General features: G+C 57.3%; 1 protein-coding gene across 1 annotated transcript in view; it reads left to right on the top strand.

Moving 5' to 3' along the window:
* Positions 1 to 20369, top strand: part of DNAH10 (dynein axonemal heavy chain 10) — a 97865-nt gene extending 77496 nt beyond the window's left edge. Inside the window, exons 52-73 of the mRNA XM_039879264.1 lie at positions 1756 to 1937; positions 2903 to 3039; positions 3967 to 4184; positions 5192 to 5413; positions 5618 to 5765; positions 7163 to 7442; positions 8043 to 8272; positions 9190 to 9463; positions 10230 to 10334; positions 10726 to 10880; positions 11888 to 12042; positions 12995 to 13178; positions 13785 to 13985; positions 14680 to 14889; positions 15036 to 15131; positions 15656 to 15827; positions 16301 to 16432; positions 16605 to 16816; positions 16923 to 17090; positions 18249 to 18429; positions 19358 to 19503; positions 20018 to 20369. Of these exons, the coding sequence (XP_039735198.1) occupies positions 1756 to 1937; positions 2903 to 3039; positions 3967 to 4184; positions 5192 to 5413; positions 5618 to 5765; positions 7163 to 7442; positions 8043 to 8272; positions 9190 to 9463; positions 10230 to 10334; positions 10726 to 10880; positions 11888 to 12042; positions 12995 to 13178; positions 13785 to 13985; positions 14680 to 14889; positions 15036 to 15131; positions 15656 to 15827; positions 16301 to 16432; positions 16605 to 16816; positions 16923 to 17090; positions 18249 to 18429; positions 19358 to 19503; positions 20018 to 20164 (3955 nt within the window). The 3' untranslated portion in view covers positions 20165 to 20369. The remainder of the gene's footprint in view (positions 1 to 1755; positions 1938 to 2902; positions 3040 to 3966; positions 4185 to 5191; positions 5414 to 5617; positions 5766 to 7162; positions 7443 to 8042; positions 8273 to 9189; positions 9464 to 10229; positions 10335 to 10725; positions 10881 to 11887; positions 12043 to 12994; positions 13179 to 13784; positions 13986 to 14679; positions 14890 to 15035; positions 15132 to 15655; positions 15828 to 16300; positions 16433 to 16604; positions 16817 to 16922; positions 17091 to 18248; positions 18430 to 19357; positions 19504 to 20017) is intronic.
* Positions 20370 to 20766: the final 397 nt, after the last annotated feature.

The raw sequence follows: 20766 nt of genomic DNA, 5'->3' as shown, positions 1-20766 counted from the left end.
GAGAAGGCAGTGTGCCCCCTCTGTGTCTGTCTCTCATCCCTACCCCGACCCCGACCCCGACCCCGACCCATACCCCTACCCTTATCTCTCTATTCTCTCTCTCTCTCTCTCTCTCTCTCTCATCTCTGTCTCTATTCTGTCTCTTCCATCTCATTCTCTCCTCCCCCGAGTTTCTTTTGCCATAGGAGAAAAGAAACAAATGAAAGAGAAATGTTCTGCTTCCCGGGCTCGCAAGCGCGGTTCCCTGCTAGGTGTGCCGGCCAGGTACGGCCCCCGGGAATCGTCTGAAGGCCGACAGCGGACAGCTTCACTTTCGTGGACTCATAGGCTTTGGGGGCTGGAAATTTCGGTTCCGCGCCACCCTTCTGTAGGTGGGAAAACCGAGAACCCTGGACAGCTCCTAATGTGTGCCACGGGCTCGGGACGCGGCACTGAGGCCTGGGAGCTTCCCATCTTGTATCTGAAAACATCTCGCTGATTCTTTCCTCCTCTGACTAGCCAGAGAGCAGCGGCCTGGGCCTGGGCCTGGCCCTCAGCGGTTCCGAAGGAAACCTTTTAAACACAGTTGACAGCGTTGCCTGCTTTCGTAAGCCCCTAACCCCGGCGTAATTGAACCTTTCTCTGGTGACTCAGGACTATTACTTTAATCATGGGGCTTTGCGCTGGAGACTGTGCCCTGACTTGTCCTTACGCTGTGTGGATCCCTCTGTCCTCCCTCGTCTGCAGGGCAGTTAGGTGGGGTGCCAGGGTGGGGTGCCAGGGTTGGGGGTGCCAGGGCTGGGAGGGGCTCGGGTTAGCCCAGCATAGTTCGACTGCTATGCAATAGAGTTCTGCCCACCCTCCTCCACCCTCTCCCTGCCTCCCGCTCCCCTGGGTCACTCTGGGCTCCCCCCGGAAGGGCTGCCGCACTCCTCATGCTGCTCCGCGCCCTCCGGGGGCCTCTGTCACCTCCTGTTCCTCTCTCTTCTCTTTCCTTTGTCTCTTCCCTTCTGTCCCTGTCCCTTTGCGGCTTTGGTGTCTGCCTGACTCACGCGGCTCTCATCAGGTTTGCCCGGCCATGGGCAGCTGGGCGGTCCCACTGGCCACAGCTGACGGGTGACCGTTCTTCGTGGGTCTTTGCGCCCATGCTGCCGTGCCTTCTCCTGTTCCTTTTGGGTTTCCAGTCCCTGGAGGGTTGAGGGCACTGGACATGTGCATGTAGGGGCAGCAGAGTGACAGTCTAGTCTCATCAAAGACCAGGAGAACATTTAAGGGGTTGCATAGCCTGAAAGGACCCCGCAGGCCACGTGGACACAGGCCGCCGAGCACTGCGCAGGCTTCTGCATCTGGTAAATGGGAAATAGGGAGATGCTGTCGGTGGCAGTGGTGACGGTGGCTGTCCTTCGGTCTGAGGAATCGCCCCGGGGCATAATTAAAAATGTAGATTTTCAGGCTGCACTGACTGCCCATTCATGGGTTTGGGGGTGGCCTGGGTTTGCATTTTAATGATCCTTTAATGATCCGGAGGACTCTGCTGCCCGGTCAGTCTCCCAGCCGAGTCTGGCACCTGACAGATCAGACCCTGGCGCCTGCCCTCAGAGAAGCTCCGTCCGGAGCCCAGGTCCATGTGGGGACGTGTGGGGACGTGGCTCCCTGTTCTTCCCCGCACTGCCGCCTCCCAGGCAGGGCTCCGGGCTGGGCCACGCTTTCCGAAACTCTTGTCCGGGCGGGATCCTGGCCACACCTCACGTCCGACCTGCACCCCGTTTCCCGCAGGTCCTTCGCCAAGCCCCCGAAGCAGGTGCAGACGGTGTGCGAGTGCATCCTCATCATGAAGGGGCACAAGGAGCTCAGCTGGAAAGCCGCCAAGGGCATGATGTCCGACCCCAACTTCCTGCGATCGCTGATGGAGATCGATTTCGATTCGATCACCCAGGGCCAAGTGAAAAACATCAGAGGTGAGCGTAGACGGGGTGGTTCCCAGTCTCTGCGGTGCAGTGGGGTGGGGGGCCAGGAGGGGCCAGGGAGGACGGCGGCACTGCCCCGTGAGGCAGGACGGGGTGCTGGCCGGCGGGCGCGGTCGACGCCCGCTGTGCGAGTGAGTCCACTGTTATCTCGCGGAACCGGGCCCGGCCTTGTCTTCCGTGCATCTTCTCCGACAGGCCCGGTGGCGCCGAGGGTTGGCCTAACCGCGACTTTTCCTCTTGTGCCTCTTGCCAGTAAAAAGTCTCCGTAGGTCCCCGGGTGGGTGAGGAGGAGGGGGTGGCTTTCAGCTGGAGTCCTGACCTGCCAGGCATTTAGCCAGCAGGGATGACAAAAGGCAATACCTGTTTATAGTGTCGCTCTTTGTCCTGGTGGTTTGTTCGGAACTTAAGTGCTCCTTTCCAGCTACTGAAAAACAAAACTCAGCGAAACACACAGGACAGCAACAACTACAGAAGCACAGAGGCACTCTCTCTACCCAAATTTATTTCGATGGCATGGTTTTTCGTTTATGTGACATTGCTCTGGGGACGAGAGTGCGGGTAGAGGTGGCCGAGACCCATAATGGCCTACGATTCCCAGTTAACTGCCTGCTCTCAGCCACCTTAGTGCCCAGTTGGGGGTCTCCACTGACCCCCGGGGTCCCCAGGGCTGCTGGTCATCACACAGAGGTGCTTGGGGCGTAGGATGTCCTGGGGGACAGCAGCCTGTGCCCCTCGCTCATCATCTTTAGCATCCTCTACTCAAAACTCATCCATGTTTGGCCCCCTCCCCATTGTCGGGGGGAGAGCCGTCGGGGTCCCGTCACAGGGCGTCCCGTTACAGAGGGGTAAGGGACCAGTTACACTTACCTCGTGCACAGGCAGCTGCTTTCCCATTTCATTTTGCCTAGATGGAGCTCGCTGCTCACTGAAATCCTTTTGTCTCTGGCCATTTTTAGTCCTTTTGAAGACTCTCAACACCACGACCGAGGAAATGGAAGCCGTGAGCAAGGCCGGCCTGGGCATGCTGAAGTTCGTCGAGGCCGTGATGGGCTACTGCGACGTCTTCAGAGAAATCAAGCCCAAGAGAGAAAAGGTACGGCCTGTCCGTGAGACCCCAGCGCTGCGGCTAAGAGGCCGATCTGGAGTCAGAATTAACATGTCCACAGCTTTGCGGAGAGAATTTTGGCAAGGTCCTGATTTAAGTCACATTAAGATTCCTTCCCCCCACCCCCACAAAAATAATATCCCCGAATCACAGCTCTCGTCTGGATGTGATGGGAATGGACAGCACCCGAGTTCGAAGGATTTCCAGATTCCGTACAAAAAGAATGGGACAAAAGATGTTCGAAATTGTTCTCGAGGGCGAAAGCGGGGTTTCTCGGCCTCGGCACTGCTGGCGCTCGGGCTGGGCGGGGCCGTGTCGTGGGGACTGGCGTGCCCGCAGCAGGGCATCTGTCTAGCAGCACCGCTGGGCCCTGTCCGCTCCTTGCCACTGCTCCTTCCCACAAGTTCCAACAACCCAAAGTGTCTTCAGGCATTGCCACGTCCCCTGGGGGGCGGCCCCGGCCCCAGTGGAGAACTGCTGGGTCAAAGCCACATGCGGAACCCACAGTACGAAGAGAATTACAAGGTCGATACTGTCATTCGGAGCCAGGTTTCGACATTGCTCTGCAATTTGGAATTTTATTACTAAGATAACTGAGCACCCAGTAGTGAGACCAGTGCTGTCTCCGAAGCATTCCTTCGCGTTTTTGACCTAGAACCACAGCGTCCTCTTCCTGTGACTTTGGCACACATTGAGATTAAGCCACCTGCTCACTCGGACGCAGGACATCTTTTCCCAATGGGATATGGGGCCTTTGCAGCAGACCATTGTCTAGGTAACTGAGGAAAGCGACCACGTGCCTCGCACTGGCAGGTGCTGGCCCCCAAAAGCGTGACCCTCATTAGCAGCACAGGGTGGAGACAGCCCAAGGTCCCTGCCCTTCTCCCTACAGACCTGCAAACCGTCTTCACGTAGGTGGCCAGGCTGGAGCGGAACTATTACCTCACGAAACGCGAACTAGAAAGGATTCAGAACGAGCTGGCGACGATCCAGAGAGAGCTGGAAGCTTTGGGAGCCAAATATGAGGCAGCCATCCTGGAGAAGCAGAAGCTGCAGGAGGAAGCCGAAATCATGGAGCGGCGGCTGATCGCGGCCGACAAGCTCATCTCGGGACTGGGGTCTGAGAACGTCAGGTCAGCTCGCTGCGCGCGCCCAGCCGACAAGTGGCTCCTAGGGACACTCGGTGCTCTGGCCGTGCACATACATCATCAGCAGGGGTTCTCGCCACGTGCAGTGCCTATTTCTATCTGAAAACCGTGCGAAACGTTGCGATGGTACTGTTTTCACGTTTCAGGCGGCTAATGGCCAGTCTGTTGGTGATTCTTAGTGTTTCGTTAGCCATCGAGTGTTGTTTATTGAGCGACTGTTATAGGTGAAGGAGGCGGTGCCACTATGGAGAAGCCACCGGCCTGCGAGGTGCCGCAGTCCCGGGCCACTCTCCTTCTTGGTGGCCTTTAACCCTGGGTCCGTTCTGGACGGGTCTGGAGCCGGAGCCCACCTCTGTCGCTGGACACTTGTGGCCGGCTCAGTCCCGAGCTTCTGTCGTAAGTAGGTGGGGCTGTTTGATGCTTCTCAGCAAGACCACTTGGCCATAGCTGGTCCACTGGATAGGACAATAGTTTCTAAACTGGCACCTGTAAGAGTGGTATGGAAAACACTAGAAAATATTGTTCGCTTGTGGGAAACAAACAGTGCTCAGTATTTCCAACACCTAGAAGACTCTGGCCATTTACCGCCTGAAACACCTGCTCTCTTATATCTTGGGTAGAAATTTGTCACCAAGCAGGGCCAGAGTTCATGAGCTCTGCTGGGTGCGTTTATAAGTTATTGATTAAGCGTTCGGGAACAATGCGATCCGTACTTAATAAAAAGCTTTGGGCCAAAATGTGTCCCGCACGCAATGACCGAGGCCCCCATGAGAGGCCAGGCTCTGCCGAGGCCTAGGACTGAACGAAGTCTTTCCAAACATCGAGCACACAGGGAGGGAGGTGGCAAAACGAGCCGGCGGTCTCCGTCTCTGCGAGAAATGTTTCCTTCCGGCTGGCCCCCCTGGCAGTGGGTCGAGCCGGTTCTTCTAGAATGTTCCTTTAGATTCAGCCAGAAGGTAGCCGCTCACTGCAGCGCCCCCGTCCTGCACCAGGTGGCTGAACGACTTGGACGAGCTGATACACCGGCGGGTGAAGCTGCTGGGTGACTGCCTGCTCTGCGCAGCCTTCCTGAGCTACGAAGGCGCCTTCACGTGGGAGTTCCGTGACGAGATGGTCAGCCAGGTGTGGCAGAACGACATCCTGGAGCGGGCGATCCCCCTGAGCCAGCCCTTTCGATTAGAGAGCCTGCTCACGGATGACGTTGAGATCAGCAGGTGCGTGTGTGTGGCCCGGGCCCGGAGGACGAGGGGTGCACCTGATTTGACTGCCCAGAAATGGCGGGGTACACTGCACGTCCAGCTGCTAGGCTCTGAGAAGGGCTGGGCAGTCTGGGGATTGGCGGATTGTTCTGGAAGGCCCGTCTTGCCACCCTTAACCCTTCATTCACAACTTGGATTTTTTGGGTCCGTCCCTTCCAGGTGGGGCTCCCAGGGACTGCCCCCCGATGAGCTCTCCATTCAGAACGGCATCCTCACCACCCGGGCCAGCCGCTTCCCCCTCTGCATCGACCCCCAGCAGCAAGCCCTCAACTGGATAAAGAGGAAGGAGGAGAAAAACAACCTTCGGGTACAGCCAGTCCCCCGCCCCGCCTCCCGTGCCCTCTGCCCTCCCTGCCCCTTCTCAGGGCACGGCCCAGCTCTCCTGCCCCATCTCCCCAGCTCCCTCGGGCTCTAGCAACGCCCAGCCAGAATGCCACCACCCTGAGCTCCTGTGGGGCCCCCACGCAGCCCTCCCTGTCGAGTCCCAGGGGCAGAACAAACCACCTGGCCTCGGCTTTGCTCTTGGCGTGTGCCGCGCCTCTCAGGCTGTGAGTGACCTGAAGGCAAAGACCGTGCTTTGCTCATCTTTGTGTCCCCCGCACAGCACAGGGCTCGGTGGCCTTAGACGCTCGGTCGCCTTTTTATTTTGGAAGGGCCGAGGAGAGGGCTTGATCGAGATACAATTCACATGCCATACGATTTACCCATTTAAAGCACAGAATCCAGTGATTTTTCGTGTATTACAGAGTTGTGTAACAATCACCAGAATCAACTTTTATCACCAAAAGAAGTGCTGTAACCTCAAGCCGTCACCTTTCCTACCCCCAATTCTTCTATGCCCGACCCCAGGCTCTGGCGACCACCAATCCACTCTCTGTCTATAGATTTTCCTATTCTGGACAATTCGTGTGAATGAGCTCACACAATATGTGGCCTTTTGTGACTGGCTCCTTTCACGCAGCATCATGTTTTCAAGGTTCGCCCATGGCGTGGCGAGTGTCGGAGCGGCATTCGTTTTCATGGCTGAATAATGTTCCGCCGTGTGGATGGACCACGGGATCCATCCATCAGCTGATGGACGTGTGGTTTACTTTCACTTTCTGGTTATTGTGAATAGTGCTGCAGTGAATGTTGGTGTACAAGTTGTTTTTGTGGACACGTGTTTAGTTTTCTTGGGTGAATTATTGGGGCCCGGTCACATTTTGCTGAAATAATCAACCAATCCATGAGTTTGCGTTTTATCTTTTCCTTATTTTTGTTCCGGTCCTTGCTCCCAGGGGGAAAGCCTGTTTGTGTTCTAAGCTCAGGGGAACGTCTGCCTCTGAGATTCCCAGACAGCTGCAAGACGAATGTTATTAATGCTGCGATGTTCCTCAGTGGCCCCCAGCCGCCACCCCGATTCCCATCCTGGCCCTTAAAGAGGGAGGGTTCGTTTTATGGGAAGAGGGGCTAAGCGAGTCAGCGTCGTGACAGAGAGGGAGAGGGTGGGGTGGGGGCTGGGGCAGAGGAAGAGTTTTTTGGATATTTCCGGGGAAGGGATGACAGAGCACTCACCAGGTGGAAGGAGGTGCTTACAAGAGGGTGACAGCGGAGTCTTGGTGGGCTCCGTGTCTGGGCGCCGTCTGAGGTCCAGCGAGAGATGGCGGGAAGGCCACACTCGCGGCGCAGGGACGACCCTCAGCATCGGCCTCCGCTCTCGCCCAGGTCGCCTCCTTCAACGACCCTGACTTCCTGAAGCAGCTCGAGATGGCCATAAAGTACGGGACGCCCTTCCTGTTCCACGACGTGGACGAGTACATCGACCCCGTGATCGACAACGTCCTGGAGAAGAACGTGCGCGTCTCCCAAGGACGGCCGTTCATCATCCTGGGCGACAAGGAAGTGGACTATGACTCCAACTTCAGACTCTATCTGAACACCAAGCTGGCCAACCCCAGCTACTCCCCGTCCGTGTTCGGGAAGGCCATGGTGATCAACTACACGGGTAAGGGTCCACGGAGCCGCGGTGGCAAACTAAGGTGGTCGCCGCGGAGTCGTGAGCGAGGCTTCACCAGGACGTCGCTGCATTCAGTGACCTCGGCTCATTCTCTCTGAGTCGCGCCTTGACTGGCCAGTCGTTAATGGTGAAGCAGCACCCGGGAGGTCAATGAGTGACGTGTCAGAGGCGCAGCTGAGTCCGGACCAGGGGGCGGGCATGGGGTGAGACCCCTCTCCGCTGGGGCAGGACGTACTTCTGTATTTCTGTTTAAATGTGTGGCATGAGCGTGATTCTCCCTTTCCTCTGGGCTGAATTCTATTAGGAATCGAATGCCGTTTCTCGAATTTTCTGGGGCTGTCATGCGGGTCCTGAAACAGGTTCATTAGTTTGGGGTGTGCTCGTGCATCTTTGCTCTTTCTGTCCAGCGTCCCCACTTTGTCCCGACGTTTCCCACCCTGTGGCTTTAGAGCGATTTTGGTGGGAGCGTGAGACCTGTTCCCAAAAGGCTGGCTCAAACCGCCCCGCGGCTCGCCCCAGGCGAGAGGATGTAATGGCCAGCCCATCGGGGGGACACGGCAGTGAGGGCCTCCCCTCGTTCCCTCGCAGTCACGCTGAAGGGCCTGGAGGACCAGCTGCTGAGCGTGCTGGTGGCCTACGAGAGACACGAGCTGGAGGAGCAGAGGGAGCACCTCATCCAGGAGACGAGCGAGAACAAGAACCTGCTGAAGGATCTGGAAGACTCCCTCCTCCGGGAACTGGCCACCTCCACGGGCAACATGCTGGACAACGTGGACCTGGTGCACACCCTGGAGGAGACCAAGTCCAAAGCCATGGAGGTGCCGGCTGCATGGGAAGGGCGCCGCGCCGGGGGAGGGGGGAACCCGCGACCTCACGGCCTTGTCCGCGGTCCCCGTCTCGGGAGCGGGGGTTCGTGCTCCGTGGGTGGGGGCGGAGGACTTCGGCCTGTGTGCTCATCCGGCTCCGGCTCGGGGTCACCTGGGGGTCTGCTGGTGAGAGATGGCCGCTCTGTCGGGCGTGCTGCGGGAGGGGGCTCCTCAAGGTGTTCCCGCGCCCCTGGGCATCAGGTCGGCCGCCTCCAGTTGAGAGTAATAGCAAACCCGGCCCTCCTTGACTTAAGTCCAAAGGGGATTTGTCAGCTTAGAACACAGGAAAGTCCAGGATGGCTTCAGGGAGGGCTGGATTCAGGACTCCAAGCACGTGATCGAGACTCGATTTCTGTCCGTTTCTGGGCTGGGCCTTCTGCTGGGTTGGCTTCATCCCCCGCCTCCCCATGGAGCCAAGCTCCCCTCATGGTCACAGGATGGGTCTGGCCTCCTGTCCCCTCAGGTTTAAGTCCAAACGGAAGCATGAGCACCTTTGTGTGTCTCTGTTGTGAAGGTCCTGAGAGTCACTTAAGTCACGTGTCCACCCGCGAACGGTCCCATGGCCTGGGGGTGCTATGTGTGGATTGGTTGGGCCAGGGCCACATGCCGTCCTGGAGTTGGGGTGGAGCCCCCCAATACGGAATGAAAGGGGGATGTTGTGAGTCTCCAAGTAAAAGTCAGGGACTGTCATTAGGAAAAAGGGTGCACGGGGGCAGGGGGTCAAGCTGCTGCTGTCCAGCGCGTCTCGTGAGAGGGTCCTCCGAGCCCCTGTGAGCACTGTGTGGGTTGCCTCGCTGCCCCTCCCCCTCCTGCCCTCCGCCCACGGCACAGTCTTCCAGTCTCTGTGGCGACGCGCACCTTTCCTTCAGGTGTCGGAGAAGCTCAAGCTGGCGGAGAAGACGGCCTTGGACATCGACAGGCTGCGGGACGGCTACCGGCCGGCCGCCAGGCGGGGGGCCATCCTGTTCTTCGTGCTGTCCGAGATGGCGCTCGTGAATGCCATGTACCAGTACTCGCTGAACGCCTTCCTCGAAGTCTTCGGGTTCTCACTGAAGAAGTCGCTGCCGGACTCCATTCTCATGAAGCGGTTAAGGAACATAATGGACACACTGACCTTCAACATCTATAACTACGGCTGCACAGGTGAGCGCCTCTCCCCGTCCACCAGTCAGATGTGCTCTGGGCCTGGGCGCCCTGCCGTCTTGGGTCCGAACTCCCTCTTCTTACAAGGACGTGGGTCGGATTGGACCAGGGCCCTCCTGACGGCCTCGTTTTAATGCCGTCGCCTCTTTAGAGGCCCCGCCTCCAAGGACAGTCACATTTTGAGGTCCTTGGGCTCAGGGCTGCCGCATGGACTTGGTGGTGGCGGGGGGTGGGGCGGGGGACATAATTCAGCCCATACCAACCGGGCAGGGAAAAGGTCGAGGCCATCGCTCCCACAGGGCTCACGTAAGTAGCCAACCTTCCCAACACATGAAATAGAATTCAGATCGCAAATTGTGACTTACACGACTTTTTTCCAGGAATGCGCTTCTTCTGTTAAAAAAACAAACACAACAACTCCAGTGTGTGTATCCCCAGCAGCAGCGTCCGCGGATGGAACGTGCTCACTCCACAGCAGGGATGGGCAAGCCAGGGCCAACAGGCCACCCCGGCCCACCGCCTGCTTTTAGGAATAACGGTTTCTTAGAACACAGCCACCCCCGCTTGTCTGAACACTGGGCGTGACATGTAAATGCGGCCCGTGTTCTTTGCACTCAGATGGCCGTGGACATCGCTGTAGCGAGAGCTCGACGCAACCGTGCGGGCTGGGTGTTCCATTTCTCTAAATCTGAGCAGGTCGTGCCTAAGAACCTCAGTTTTAAAAATGAATTTTTAAAATCAGTATCCATCTGTCGTTTCTCTTCAGGGTTGTTTGAGAGCCACAAGTTACTCTTTTCGTTCAACATGACGATCAAGATAGAACAAGCAGAAGGGCGAGTCCCCCAGGAAGAACTAGAGTTCTTCTTAAAAGGTAATGAATTTGCCTTGTTTCATTCTTCCCGACTCCCGGGACCCACATCGACACGTATACGAGTGCGTTCATTAAAACAAACAGCAGCAGAGATTCTCCTAGAACTCGGCTTCCAACAGCACTTTTTTTTATTAAATGTTTCAATGGACAACTCCGGCCTCAGAAACAGTTTTGGTTTGACTCAGAGCAACCGGTCTAGGCCAAAGGCTGCCCTGTCCGGAGGCTGGAAGCCACGCTGAGTGGCTGGCGGGAGTCACAGGCGGTGACGTGGGAAGCCTACGCCCCCCTGTCTTTGCAGTGGATCATTCCCTAAAGCAAGGGAGGTCCTAGTACTGCCTATGCTTCCCGGCCCGCTGGAGTCGGCTGCTGACTCTTCTTCTGTCGTGATTAGGAAACATTTCCCTGGAGAAAAGCAAACGAAAAAAGCCCTGCGCTTGGCTGTCCGACCAGGGATGGGAAGATATCATTCTTTTATCGGAAATGTTTCCGGATAACTTCAAGCATCTTCCTGACGATGTGGAGAAACACCTGTCCGTCTGGCAGGAGGTGAGCGCGTGTTCTCGCTCCTCCCTCCCTTCCCCGCACGTCAGTGACCTCCGAGGTTAACCTGTAGCCTCCGTCCTCGTGCGCGGGGACATCCCTGTGAGCAATCCAGAGTGTGGTCAGTGCCCTCTAGCTCCACGAATGGGATTCTCCTTTATCTAGCTCAGATGGTTTTGTGAGAGAACCATCCATCCGCCTGTCTGTTCATCCGTCCGTCCATCTTCCCATCCATCCACCCACCCACTCATCCATCCGTCCATCCCCATCCACTGCCACTTACCGTTTAGTTTAAATACATTCAAATAAGTAAATATAAATAAATAAATAAATAAGTAAATCATCCATCATCCATCCATCCAAATAAATGTCCATCACCCACTTACCCACCCATCCGGATTTAAGTTTAAATACAAATAAAATAAATAAATAAATGCAATAAATCCCAAGTCCCCACCTGTTTAAAAGTAAATGTCCCAATAAATAAATAAATAAAATAAATAAAATTAAAAATAAATAAAATAAATCCATCATCCATCCCAAATAAATCAAATAAAATAAAATCCGTATTCAAATAAAGTAAATAAAAAATAAATAAAATAAATAAATAAATGTCCATCATCGTCATCCCATAATCAAATGCAAATAAATAAATAAATAAATGTCATCCCGTCCATCCATCCGTCCGTCCGTCCGTCCATCTACCATCATCCATCCAGTCCATCCATCATCCATCATCCATCCATCCAAGAAATATTTATTGAGCATTTGCCATGGACCATGTCCCTTGATGGGCACTGGAGACCCAACAGTGAATGACAATCAGACCTTCCTTTCCTGAGCTGCATAGTTTTGGGGGGCAGAAAATGACAGATCTGACTAGAAGTGGCCCTGATGTTCATACTTCTATAGATGCCACCTCTGTATAGCGGTTTTTGGGACCTTCACATAAAAATGGGGGCCTGGATCATTATACCGTTGATGCCACCATGAGTGTCCTTTGCTCTTCCCAGTGGTATGACCTGGACTCACTTGAGCAGTCCCCATTCCCCTTGGGCTACGATGACAACATCACCCCTTTCCAGAAGCTGCTTATTTTGCGTTGTTTCCGCGTGGATCGGGTCTATCGGGCTGTGACCGACTATGTGACTGTGACAATGGGAGAGAAGTAAGTGTGTCGTTTACGTTTGCTTGGCCCTTTCTGCGGGGTCATCCCCCCCTGGACTCACAGACAGCAGTGGCTGGCCAGCTCTGGAGAAAACTGTCACAGCCCTGTCTTGGAGCATTATTGGAGAGTCACCCTAGAACAGAGCTAGTTGAGAGAAATACAGCGTGAGAGACGTAGGTAATTTCACGTTTTCTAGTAGCCGCATTCAAAAAGAAAGAGATAAAATAAAATTTCGTAACATATTGTATCTAACTCATTATATTGGAATATTATTTTAATAAGTAATCAATATCTGGCATACTTTTCGGGGGGTGGGTAGTAAGGCTTCGCGATCCTGTATGGATTCACACGGCACATCTCACTGCAGGTGCTCAGTGGTGGGACGAGGTACTCTAGACCCGCAGGCGAAGCCAGACAGATGGCGTGGGGTCGCGCTCATGCATGCCTTCGCAGCTGGCAGGTGGTGGGAATGAGTGAACAAAACTGGGCGGGGACTGGAGAGGTCGAGTCCTGGTCAGCTTAACTCCTATTGACCGATCCCAGGTGGCAATGGGGACCCAGGTCCTCTGGTTCTTCAGAAGATGATCAAAATTTGGATTTCCCCCAATCCTTATGTGTTGGCAACCAATTTCTTAAAGTCTTGAGATGAGAGCCATTCAGGATGCCTGTGGATGTCACTGTGGAACCTCTGGCTTTTGTGCCCAGAGGCCCCCTGTCAGGAGTCACCCAGCTCAGTGCAGGTCTTCTGAAGCCCACAGGGGTTGGGTACCGAGCTGGGCTGGAGGGGTACAGAGTTCATCCAGCGTGCAAGATGTGCACAGACCGGATTCTAAAACGAGGAGGCCGCTGCAAAGAGCCCAGCAGAGGGACAGTCTGAACGCGCTGGACACGGGAGCGGCGGGCACTGGCCTCCGGGGAGTTCCCAGCTCTGAGGGAACCTTTCCTTCCCCAGGTACGTGCAGCCCCCGATGATCAGCTTTGAAGCCATCTTCGAGCAGAGCACTCCGAACTCGCCCATAGTGTTCATCCTCAGCCCCGGCTCCGACCCTGCCAGTGACCTCATGAAATTAGCCGAGCGCAGTGGTTTTGGGGGGAACCGCCTCAAATTCCTCGCCATGGGTCAAGGTCAAGAAAAGGTAATTTGTTGTCAGAAGGGACGAGCCCTACCTTTGGGGAGGCCCCCGGCCTCTGTCAGGAACATGCTGACGTCTGGCTGTGAGCGCACCGTGCCGCCCCACGCATGAGTGCCACGCACTTGCGGGATCCGGCACGGCAGCCGGATGCCAGCGCGAAGACCGTGTTAGCAGGCGGCCTCCCGCACCCGGCGGCCAGCACCGCCCAGCCCCACAGGGCCGCTGCGTGCTGCTGCTCCCGAAGGCAGCTGCACAGCGCCGTGATCTCCGGTCCTCCTGGCACCCCGCTGGGGGTCTGGGCTCTCGCTGCCCAGCTGAGGGGGCGGTCGGGCGGGTGCGGCCCTGTCGGAGAGGGTGGAGCAGTAAGGCCGAGGGAGGCCACCGAGTGCAGTGTGGGCCCTCACCTTCAGGCCGGGCCGGCCCAGCGGACACGGGTGGCCCCGAAGGCACTCTGAGGACCCTTTCTTCGAAGGCGCCCTCCGTGGCTCCTGGGTCACCGGCTGGAGTGGGCCATCGCCCTCCTGGGGGCTAGGAGAGGGTCTCGGGGCGAGCACGGGGTTGGGGTGGCTTGGGCACACCAACCCGTCCCTTCTCTCTCCGCCGGTGCAGGTGGCTCTGCAGCTGCTGGAGACCGCCGTGGCTCGCGGGCAGTGGCTGATGCTGCAGAACTGCCACCTCCTGGTCAAGTGGCTGAAGGACCTGGAGAAGGCCCTGGAGAGGATCACCAAGCCCCACCCAGACTTCCGCCTGTGGCTTACCACCGACCCCACCAAGGGCTTCCCCATCGGGATCCTGCAGAAGTCCCTCAAGGTGTGGCTGCGGGACACCCAGCGCTGTGCCCACGCCCCAGTCGCTCGCTCACCGCCACCTCGGCGTGTGTGCGTGCGCCTGTGTGTGTGTTTAGAAACCAACGTAGGATACGGCTGGACCCTCGCGGACACCCCTTCCCAATTCCATCTCTCCCTCTCTTCAAAGAGAAGCACTGTCCTGAGTTTGGTGACAGTTGCGACCCCAGGCCTGTCTTCACCACGTGTGCATGACCCAGAACAACGTTTGTGTTAGTTTTCCTGTACTTTGCATTTGTTAACCTTCCCTGGTCTCTAGCGCTGGCGCAGCCTGCACTACGCTGGTGGTCTGCGCAGACGCTTCGGGCAGTTTTCATGCCCCATTTAACTTACTCTCTAGAGAATTTTTTTTTTTTGGAAAGGTTTTGTCATCTGTTTTGGGGCAGGTAGAGGGAAAACGTAGCCACTTTCATTTCCTGTTTGCGAGAGGTTAAAGAACCTTCCCTGGGCCATTTGACCAGCGGGTGGCAGAGCGAGGACATCCAGTTCCTTAACTTCTCCCGGGTCTCTGACGAGAGGCTTCTGCTGTTTGGGGACAGGGCAGACGACTGTGTGAGGATGAAGGAAAAGCCAGGAGGTCTTCTCCATTTTGCACGCTCCTCAAAGCCATAAACGGATCTGCGGTGTCCGACACGGTCTGCCTTCTCCTCCTCCGACAGGTTGTCACGGAGCCACCCAACGGGCTGAAGCTCAACCTGAGGGCCACTTACTTCAAGATCTCCCACGACCTGCTGGAGCAGTGCCCGCACCCTGCTTTCAAGACCCTGGTCTACGTGCTGGCATTTTTCCACGCGGTGGTGCAGGAGAGGAGAAAGTTCGGGAAGATCGGGTGGAATGTGTACTACGACTTCAACGAGTCGGACTTCCAGGTTAAGACGCGGCTGCCGCCGCTTCCCCCTACCCGTGGGCTTGTCTCACCCGCTGTGCCGAGCGACTGAGCCCGCGTCTTCGGAAGGGTCAGGATGCCGATGGCTGCGAGGTTTGAGGGTGACTGAGCCTCTTCCTTCCTCTTCAGGTCTGCATGGAAATTCTGAACACGTACTTAACGAAAGCCTTCCAGCAACACGACCCTCGGATCCCGTGGGGCAGCCTCAAGTACCTGATCGGAGAGGTAGGGCCGTCTCGGGGGCTCCTCTGCGGGCTGCCTCCCGGGGCTGAAGCGGGGCTGTGACCTGGCGCCCTTGTACGTGACCTCGGAGCCCCCAGTGGCTCCCCTCGTGCTCCCCTTGCCCGTCAGCCGGAGGCCCCAGGTCTCTGCGAGTTACCCCTGGCTCCTCACCCAGTCGGCTTTGTCCCGAGTGAGTACTGTCCACACGGAGGGTCTGGCTTCGCCGCCAGGAGTGGGCAACGCCCCTGGCCACGCCTCAGGCATGTCGGGTACCGTGGCCCCTGCTGGGTGGACGTGGGGGTCCACTCTGGAGACTATGACCGCGTACCGGGCTCGTAGGAAGGCTTCCCCTGGTGGCCTACACGTGGCTCCAACAATGACACCGCCGATTCCAGAGACAAAAGTGGCTGCTGGCTTCTTTGGTCCTTGTTTAGCTAGTTTGTCTGCTACCAAAGCGGCCGCTCACTCCCTGTGGCCCCAGGTCATGTACGGGGGGCGTGATGGCCGCTCACTCCCTGTGGCCCCAGGTCATGTACGGAGGGCGAGCCATCGACAGCTTCGACCGGCGCATCCTGACCACGTACATGGACGAGTACCTGGGGGACTTCATCTTCGACACCTTCCAGCCGTTCCACTTCTTCCGGAACAAGGAGGTGGACTATAAAATCCCCGTGGGTGACGTGAAGGAGAAGTTCGTCGGTGAGATTTCTCAGAGGTCGGGGAGCGGCTGGAAAGTCGTTTCCGAGGGAGACCGTCCACTGCGAGACCGTCCACTGCGGCTGTTCCGGTTTCCGTGGTCGGCTTGTCGGCCCTCGACGCCTTTCCCGGGGTGGGGGTGGGTCGGTGGCTGGTGGGCGTGGCCCGTCACTCTGCTGGTGGCCCAGCCCTCGTCCTCGCCTCCGAGCTGGTGGGGTTGGTTCAGCTCTCTGTCCTGGCACAACGGCTGACATCTCAGACTCTGCCCGGAAGGGCAGAGCGGCCCCCAGGACGCTCACTGAGCCGTTTTCCTAAGAGAGACACATCAACCAGGATGGGGTAGAATTTTCACTTAAAAATGTCACCCACCAGGCCGTGGAAATGAGCCTTGCATGTCTGGGGGTGTCGAGCCCATGGGCCCTCCGACGTCGAGGGCGGCACGATGTGTAACCTCTCTTTGTCCTCTGTGACCGCAGAAGCCATCGAGGCCCTCCCGCTGGCCAACACACCCGAGGTGTTTGGTCTCCATTCCAACGCCGAGATTGGGTACTACACTCAGGCGGCCCGGGACATGTGGGCCCACCTGCTGGAGCTGCAGCCCCAGACCGGTAAAGTCTGCAGCGGGCGGCATCGGTTCAGGGCAGGGGGCGCTGGCACAGAGCGTGGCTGCTGGCGCTGAGTTCCCGGATCGCCCAGGCCGTCCTGCCAGGAGCGGGAGGCCCAGGAGGCCCCAGGCCACACGCGCATGCGCCACTCTCCTGAACCGCGTCCCGGTTTCAGGGGACTCCAGCACTGGCATCAGCCGAGACGATTACATCGGCCAGGTGGCCAAGGACATCGAAAACAAGATGCCTCAGGTCTTCGACTTGGAGCAGGTGCGGAAGCACCTCGGGCTGGGGATCTCCCCCACGTCGGTGGTGCTCCTGCAGGAGCTGGAGCGCTTCAACAAGCTGGTCTTCCGGATGGCCAGGTCCCTGGCCGAGCTGCAGAGGGTGAGCGTGGCCGGGTCCCCGTGGGCACGTCCCCGCCTGGGTCCCCTCCTGGGTGCAGCTCCCGCCGCCCTGGCCGTCCACCCTGAGAGCCGGGCTCCGTACGCAGGCCTTGGCGGGAGAAGTTGGGATGAGCAGCGAGCTGGACGACGTCGCCCGGTCTCTCTTCATCGGGCAGATCCCTAACATCTGGAGGAAGCTCGCCCCCGACACCCTGAAGTCCCTCGGAAACTGGATGCTCTACTTCCTGCGGCGGTTCAGCCAGTACACGTCGTGGGTGAGCGAGAGGCAGGGTCCGTCCGCTGGTTTGAGGTGCAGCCGGGACCCCCTGCGGCCGCCTCCCGACCCCGCCTCTTCCCCCCACCCCCCACCGCACCGACCTCCCGTAGCAGCAGATCGGGGGCTCTCCAGATGGTCTCGGACTCTGCCTGCGTGTCTGTGTCTTTTTCTCTTTTCCTTTGCATTTTTAAGGCTTTGGAGCACACTACGCATAGCTCGATTTATTCCTCTAAGGGTCTGTCTTGGCCCCTGTCCCACCTAGGCAGCTCTAGGTCCCCCTCGTCCTTTTCAGGGGGCTCCACTTCACAGAGGTCCCACGTCCTGTCCTCTGACAGACGTCTGGGTGGCTGCCGGCCCTGTGGCGTGCACGTCCGATGCTCACACAGCTTCCTCCGCGGGCGTACTCAGATGGCGGGACGGCCGGGTCAGGGCGTGCAGCTTTTAAATTCTGACGGGCGTCTAGAGAAGTCGAAACCACAGCGTGTGAGAGCATTATTCCCTCGCCTTTTATTATTCCTTTCATTTGCAACTCTGTGTTCTGAGTCTTTGGGATCTCTCCTCCCTGACTGGTAAACAATAATGTCTAATTGTTTGGATGAGCATTTCTTTGGTTATGGGGAGGCTGAGTGTACTTGACATGCTTTTCAGATACTTCGTGTGGTTTTTTTTTAATGTGAATTGTCTTTTTGTGTCCTTTTTAAATTAAGTTCTCCATCTTTTAAAGTTAATTTTTAAGATGTCTTTGCATATCAAGGAAAGAAGCCTTTTTTTTTTTTTGCTAATGTCGTGGCTGTTTCCCCAGCTTGTCCTAAGTCTTTGGACTTTGTGGTATTTTTGTTTTCCATAGGAAAGTTTTACATTTTTATGAAGTCAAATATATCAGTCTTTTATGGCTTCTGGGTTTTATGTTCCTTACTCCGAGATTATGACCACATTCCCTGGAGATTTGATCTGGTACTTTTGCGGTATTTTTCTTTCTATCCAAATCTTTACTTCGTCTGGAATTTAGCTCACTTTTCCCAAATAGGCTGCCGGTTGCCCCAACAGCATCTTTTTGCCACTGAGATGAATTACGTCTTTTATCGCGAACTCAGCTTCCGGGCCTGGCGTTTGATGGCAGCGCCAAGCCCCACCCGCTGCCCCCGCTTCTCTCCAGGTCACCGAGGGTGAGCCCGGCGTGATGTGGCTCTCGGGGCTGCACATCCCCGAATCCTACCTCACGGCCCTGGTGCAGGCCACCTGTCGGAGGAACGACTGGCCACTGGACCGCTCCACCTTGTTCACGCAAGTGACCAAGTTCCAAGATGCAGACGAAGTGAGTGAGCGGGCAGGACAAGGTAAGGTCGACTCCTGATGGATTTACAGCCTTTCATTTGGGTCTGCCTCCCTGAGCATCCCCGATTCCCAGGGCGGGGGGGACGGGGGGAAAGGGGGGGCTCGCGCGGTCCCGATTGGGCCGGGCCGTGCCTGGAAGTCAGGCTGCGGCAGGTGCCGGCTGTGTCTGTGCTCTGTCCAAGTCGTGACATCTCCGAGGCTGAGTACACGTTTGTCTCCCAGTTTCTCCTCTGAGACCTGGGCCGAGATCAGGGAGAAGTGAACCATGTCACCGTGCTGGTTTGTGGGCAGTGGCTCCTGGGTCAGAGCCAGATACCCCAGAGGACCGGATGACAAGGCAGTGTCCCTGGAAACCTTGGGGCCTAGGGAATGGGACGGCCGCGGCAGGAGCCATTCACTTACCCTGTGACTTCGAGTCCCTTCGACACTGGTCACTGGCCGTGCAGACTGTAGCTGGAACCTTTTCCTGGGGCCCGCGAGGCCTCATAGGGACTGGCAGAGCTGGGGCCACTGCTCTCTCTGGGCCTGTTAACTGTCCCTCTCTCTGCTCCTCTGCATGTCTGCCGTGTCCCCGCCCCCAGAGACCACATCCTCTGCCAGGCTTTGACTGGCTCGGGGGGGATCTGGAGTTGCTGCGGTGCCCGCTGATGCTTTCACCTTTACGGGCTGGGGCCCACAGCGGTCTAAGTCTGTGCGCCTTGATGCCAAATGGCCGGGAGAGGCGACCACCCCGTGCATTTCATCGAGCCCCTGGGGGAGGGTCGTGGGGTCTGCAGAGTGTCCCATCTGGGCTGTTCCTCTAACAAGGGAAGTGGGGTAGGGCAGAAAGCCTGGGGAAGGAACGCCGGTCATGACCTGTCTGTCTGCTGTGTCCATCGGACAGATCTGCCACACGGCAGTATCACAGGGGCCTCTTCCCCGTACCCCTAGGATGCTTTGTGTCAGGACTGTACCTAGAAGGTGCTGACTGGGACACAGAAAGAGGGTGTCTCGTCAAGAGCAAGCCCAAGGTGCTGGTGGTGGACCTGCCGATCCTGAAGATCATCCCCATCGAAGCCCACCGCCTCAAACTGCAGGTGGGGCCGCCGCTCGCTCTCCCCTTCCCTCCGGCTGCTCACGGACGGGGCGGTTTCGAGCAGTCTCGCCCCTTAACACGGGGCGCTTAACCTTCGTGGGTGGGGAAGCCCGAGAGACACCGTAGAAGCGTGCACTCACTTCCCGGGGAGGTGCACGCACGCGCACACGCGTGTGCATGCAGAGACTCGGCAGGTGGCACAGATTCGGGTTTAGGCGCTGTGGTCCAGGCCAACTTGAGGAGAGACCGCAGGCCTCTTGTGCACTCCCGCAGGCAGCGAATCCAACAGTAGTTACCCCCGGTGTGGACGGCAGGCCTCCTGCTTTGCCCGCCTGGGTCCGCTTCCAGGGAGTGTGTCCGTGGGACCGACGGCCCCGCGGGACCGCAGCCACAGCCGTTTCCTTAGGTGCAGCCTTGCGGGACGGCCACTGCTCTTGGCTCGGCCGACAGGCCTTCGCCCCGTCCCGTGACGAGCGCTGCTTTGCCCTGGGACTTCACACGCCTTTGCTTTGCAGTATACCTTCCGCACGCCGGTCTACACCACCTCCACCAGAAGGAACGCCATGGGGGTTGGCCTGGTGTTCGAGGCTGATCTCTTTACCACGAAGCACATTTCCCACTGGGTGCTGCAAGGCGTGTGCCTCACCCTGAATTCTGATTGACCCTCTGGGCGGAGGGATCCGTGAACCACCATCGAGTCTGCTGTCACTTCTTGGGGCCTCTCAAGAGGCAGGAGGGGACTGACGACGATTTTCCTGTCATTTGAAATTAGCCATTTTAATCTCTTGCCACATAAATTAACCCGAATGGTTTTGTTTAAGCTATTTTTTAAGGATTCAAAAAAAAGTAAATTCTTCAAAAATGAGAGCACTTTAAGATGTCGAGTTTTCTTTTCCTCCACAGAGGAAAACAATTTAAGCAAACGTGCCCGGCACGTCACTGGCACAGCTGGGCACCCTAATGTAAACTTCAAAGGCGTGACCGACAATCAGTCTGTTTCAGCGGATGCCGCTCTGGGGCTGGAGCTGTCGGTCGAGGTGTGGGGCAGACGGCCCAGGCTGCGGCCTCTTCCGTGGGCTGCTGATGCCAGCCTAGAGCAGAGATGGCCACGGCCACCCACTGCCTCCCGACCCACTTCCTGAACCCTCCAGCCTGTGGACGTGGGGGCGAGGCCCTCGAGCTTGGTGTTTAATTCCTGCACGAGCGCCTGCCCACCCTGCCTGGGTCTGTGTGGGGTCGGGCGCCACTTACTGTCCCTAGGACC

Source organism: Pteropus medius, unplaced genomic scaffold, assembly GCF_902729225.1.
Source record: "Pteropus medius unplaced genomic scaffold, Ma_sr-lr_union100, whole genome shotgun sequence".
NCBI classification, from domain to species: domain Eukaryota; kingdom Metazoa; phylum Chordata; class Mammalia; order Chiroptera; family Pteropodidae; genus Pteropus; species Pteropus medius.
Note: the sequence above shows the minus strand (reverse complement) of the source record. Positions and strands in the feature narration are given on the sequence as shown.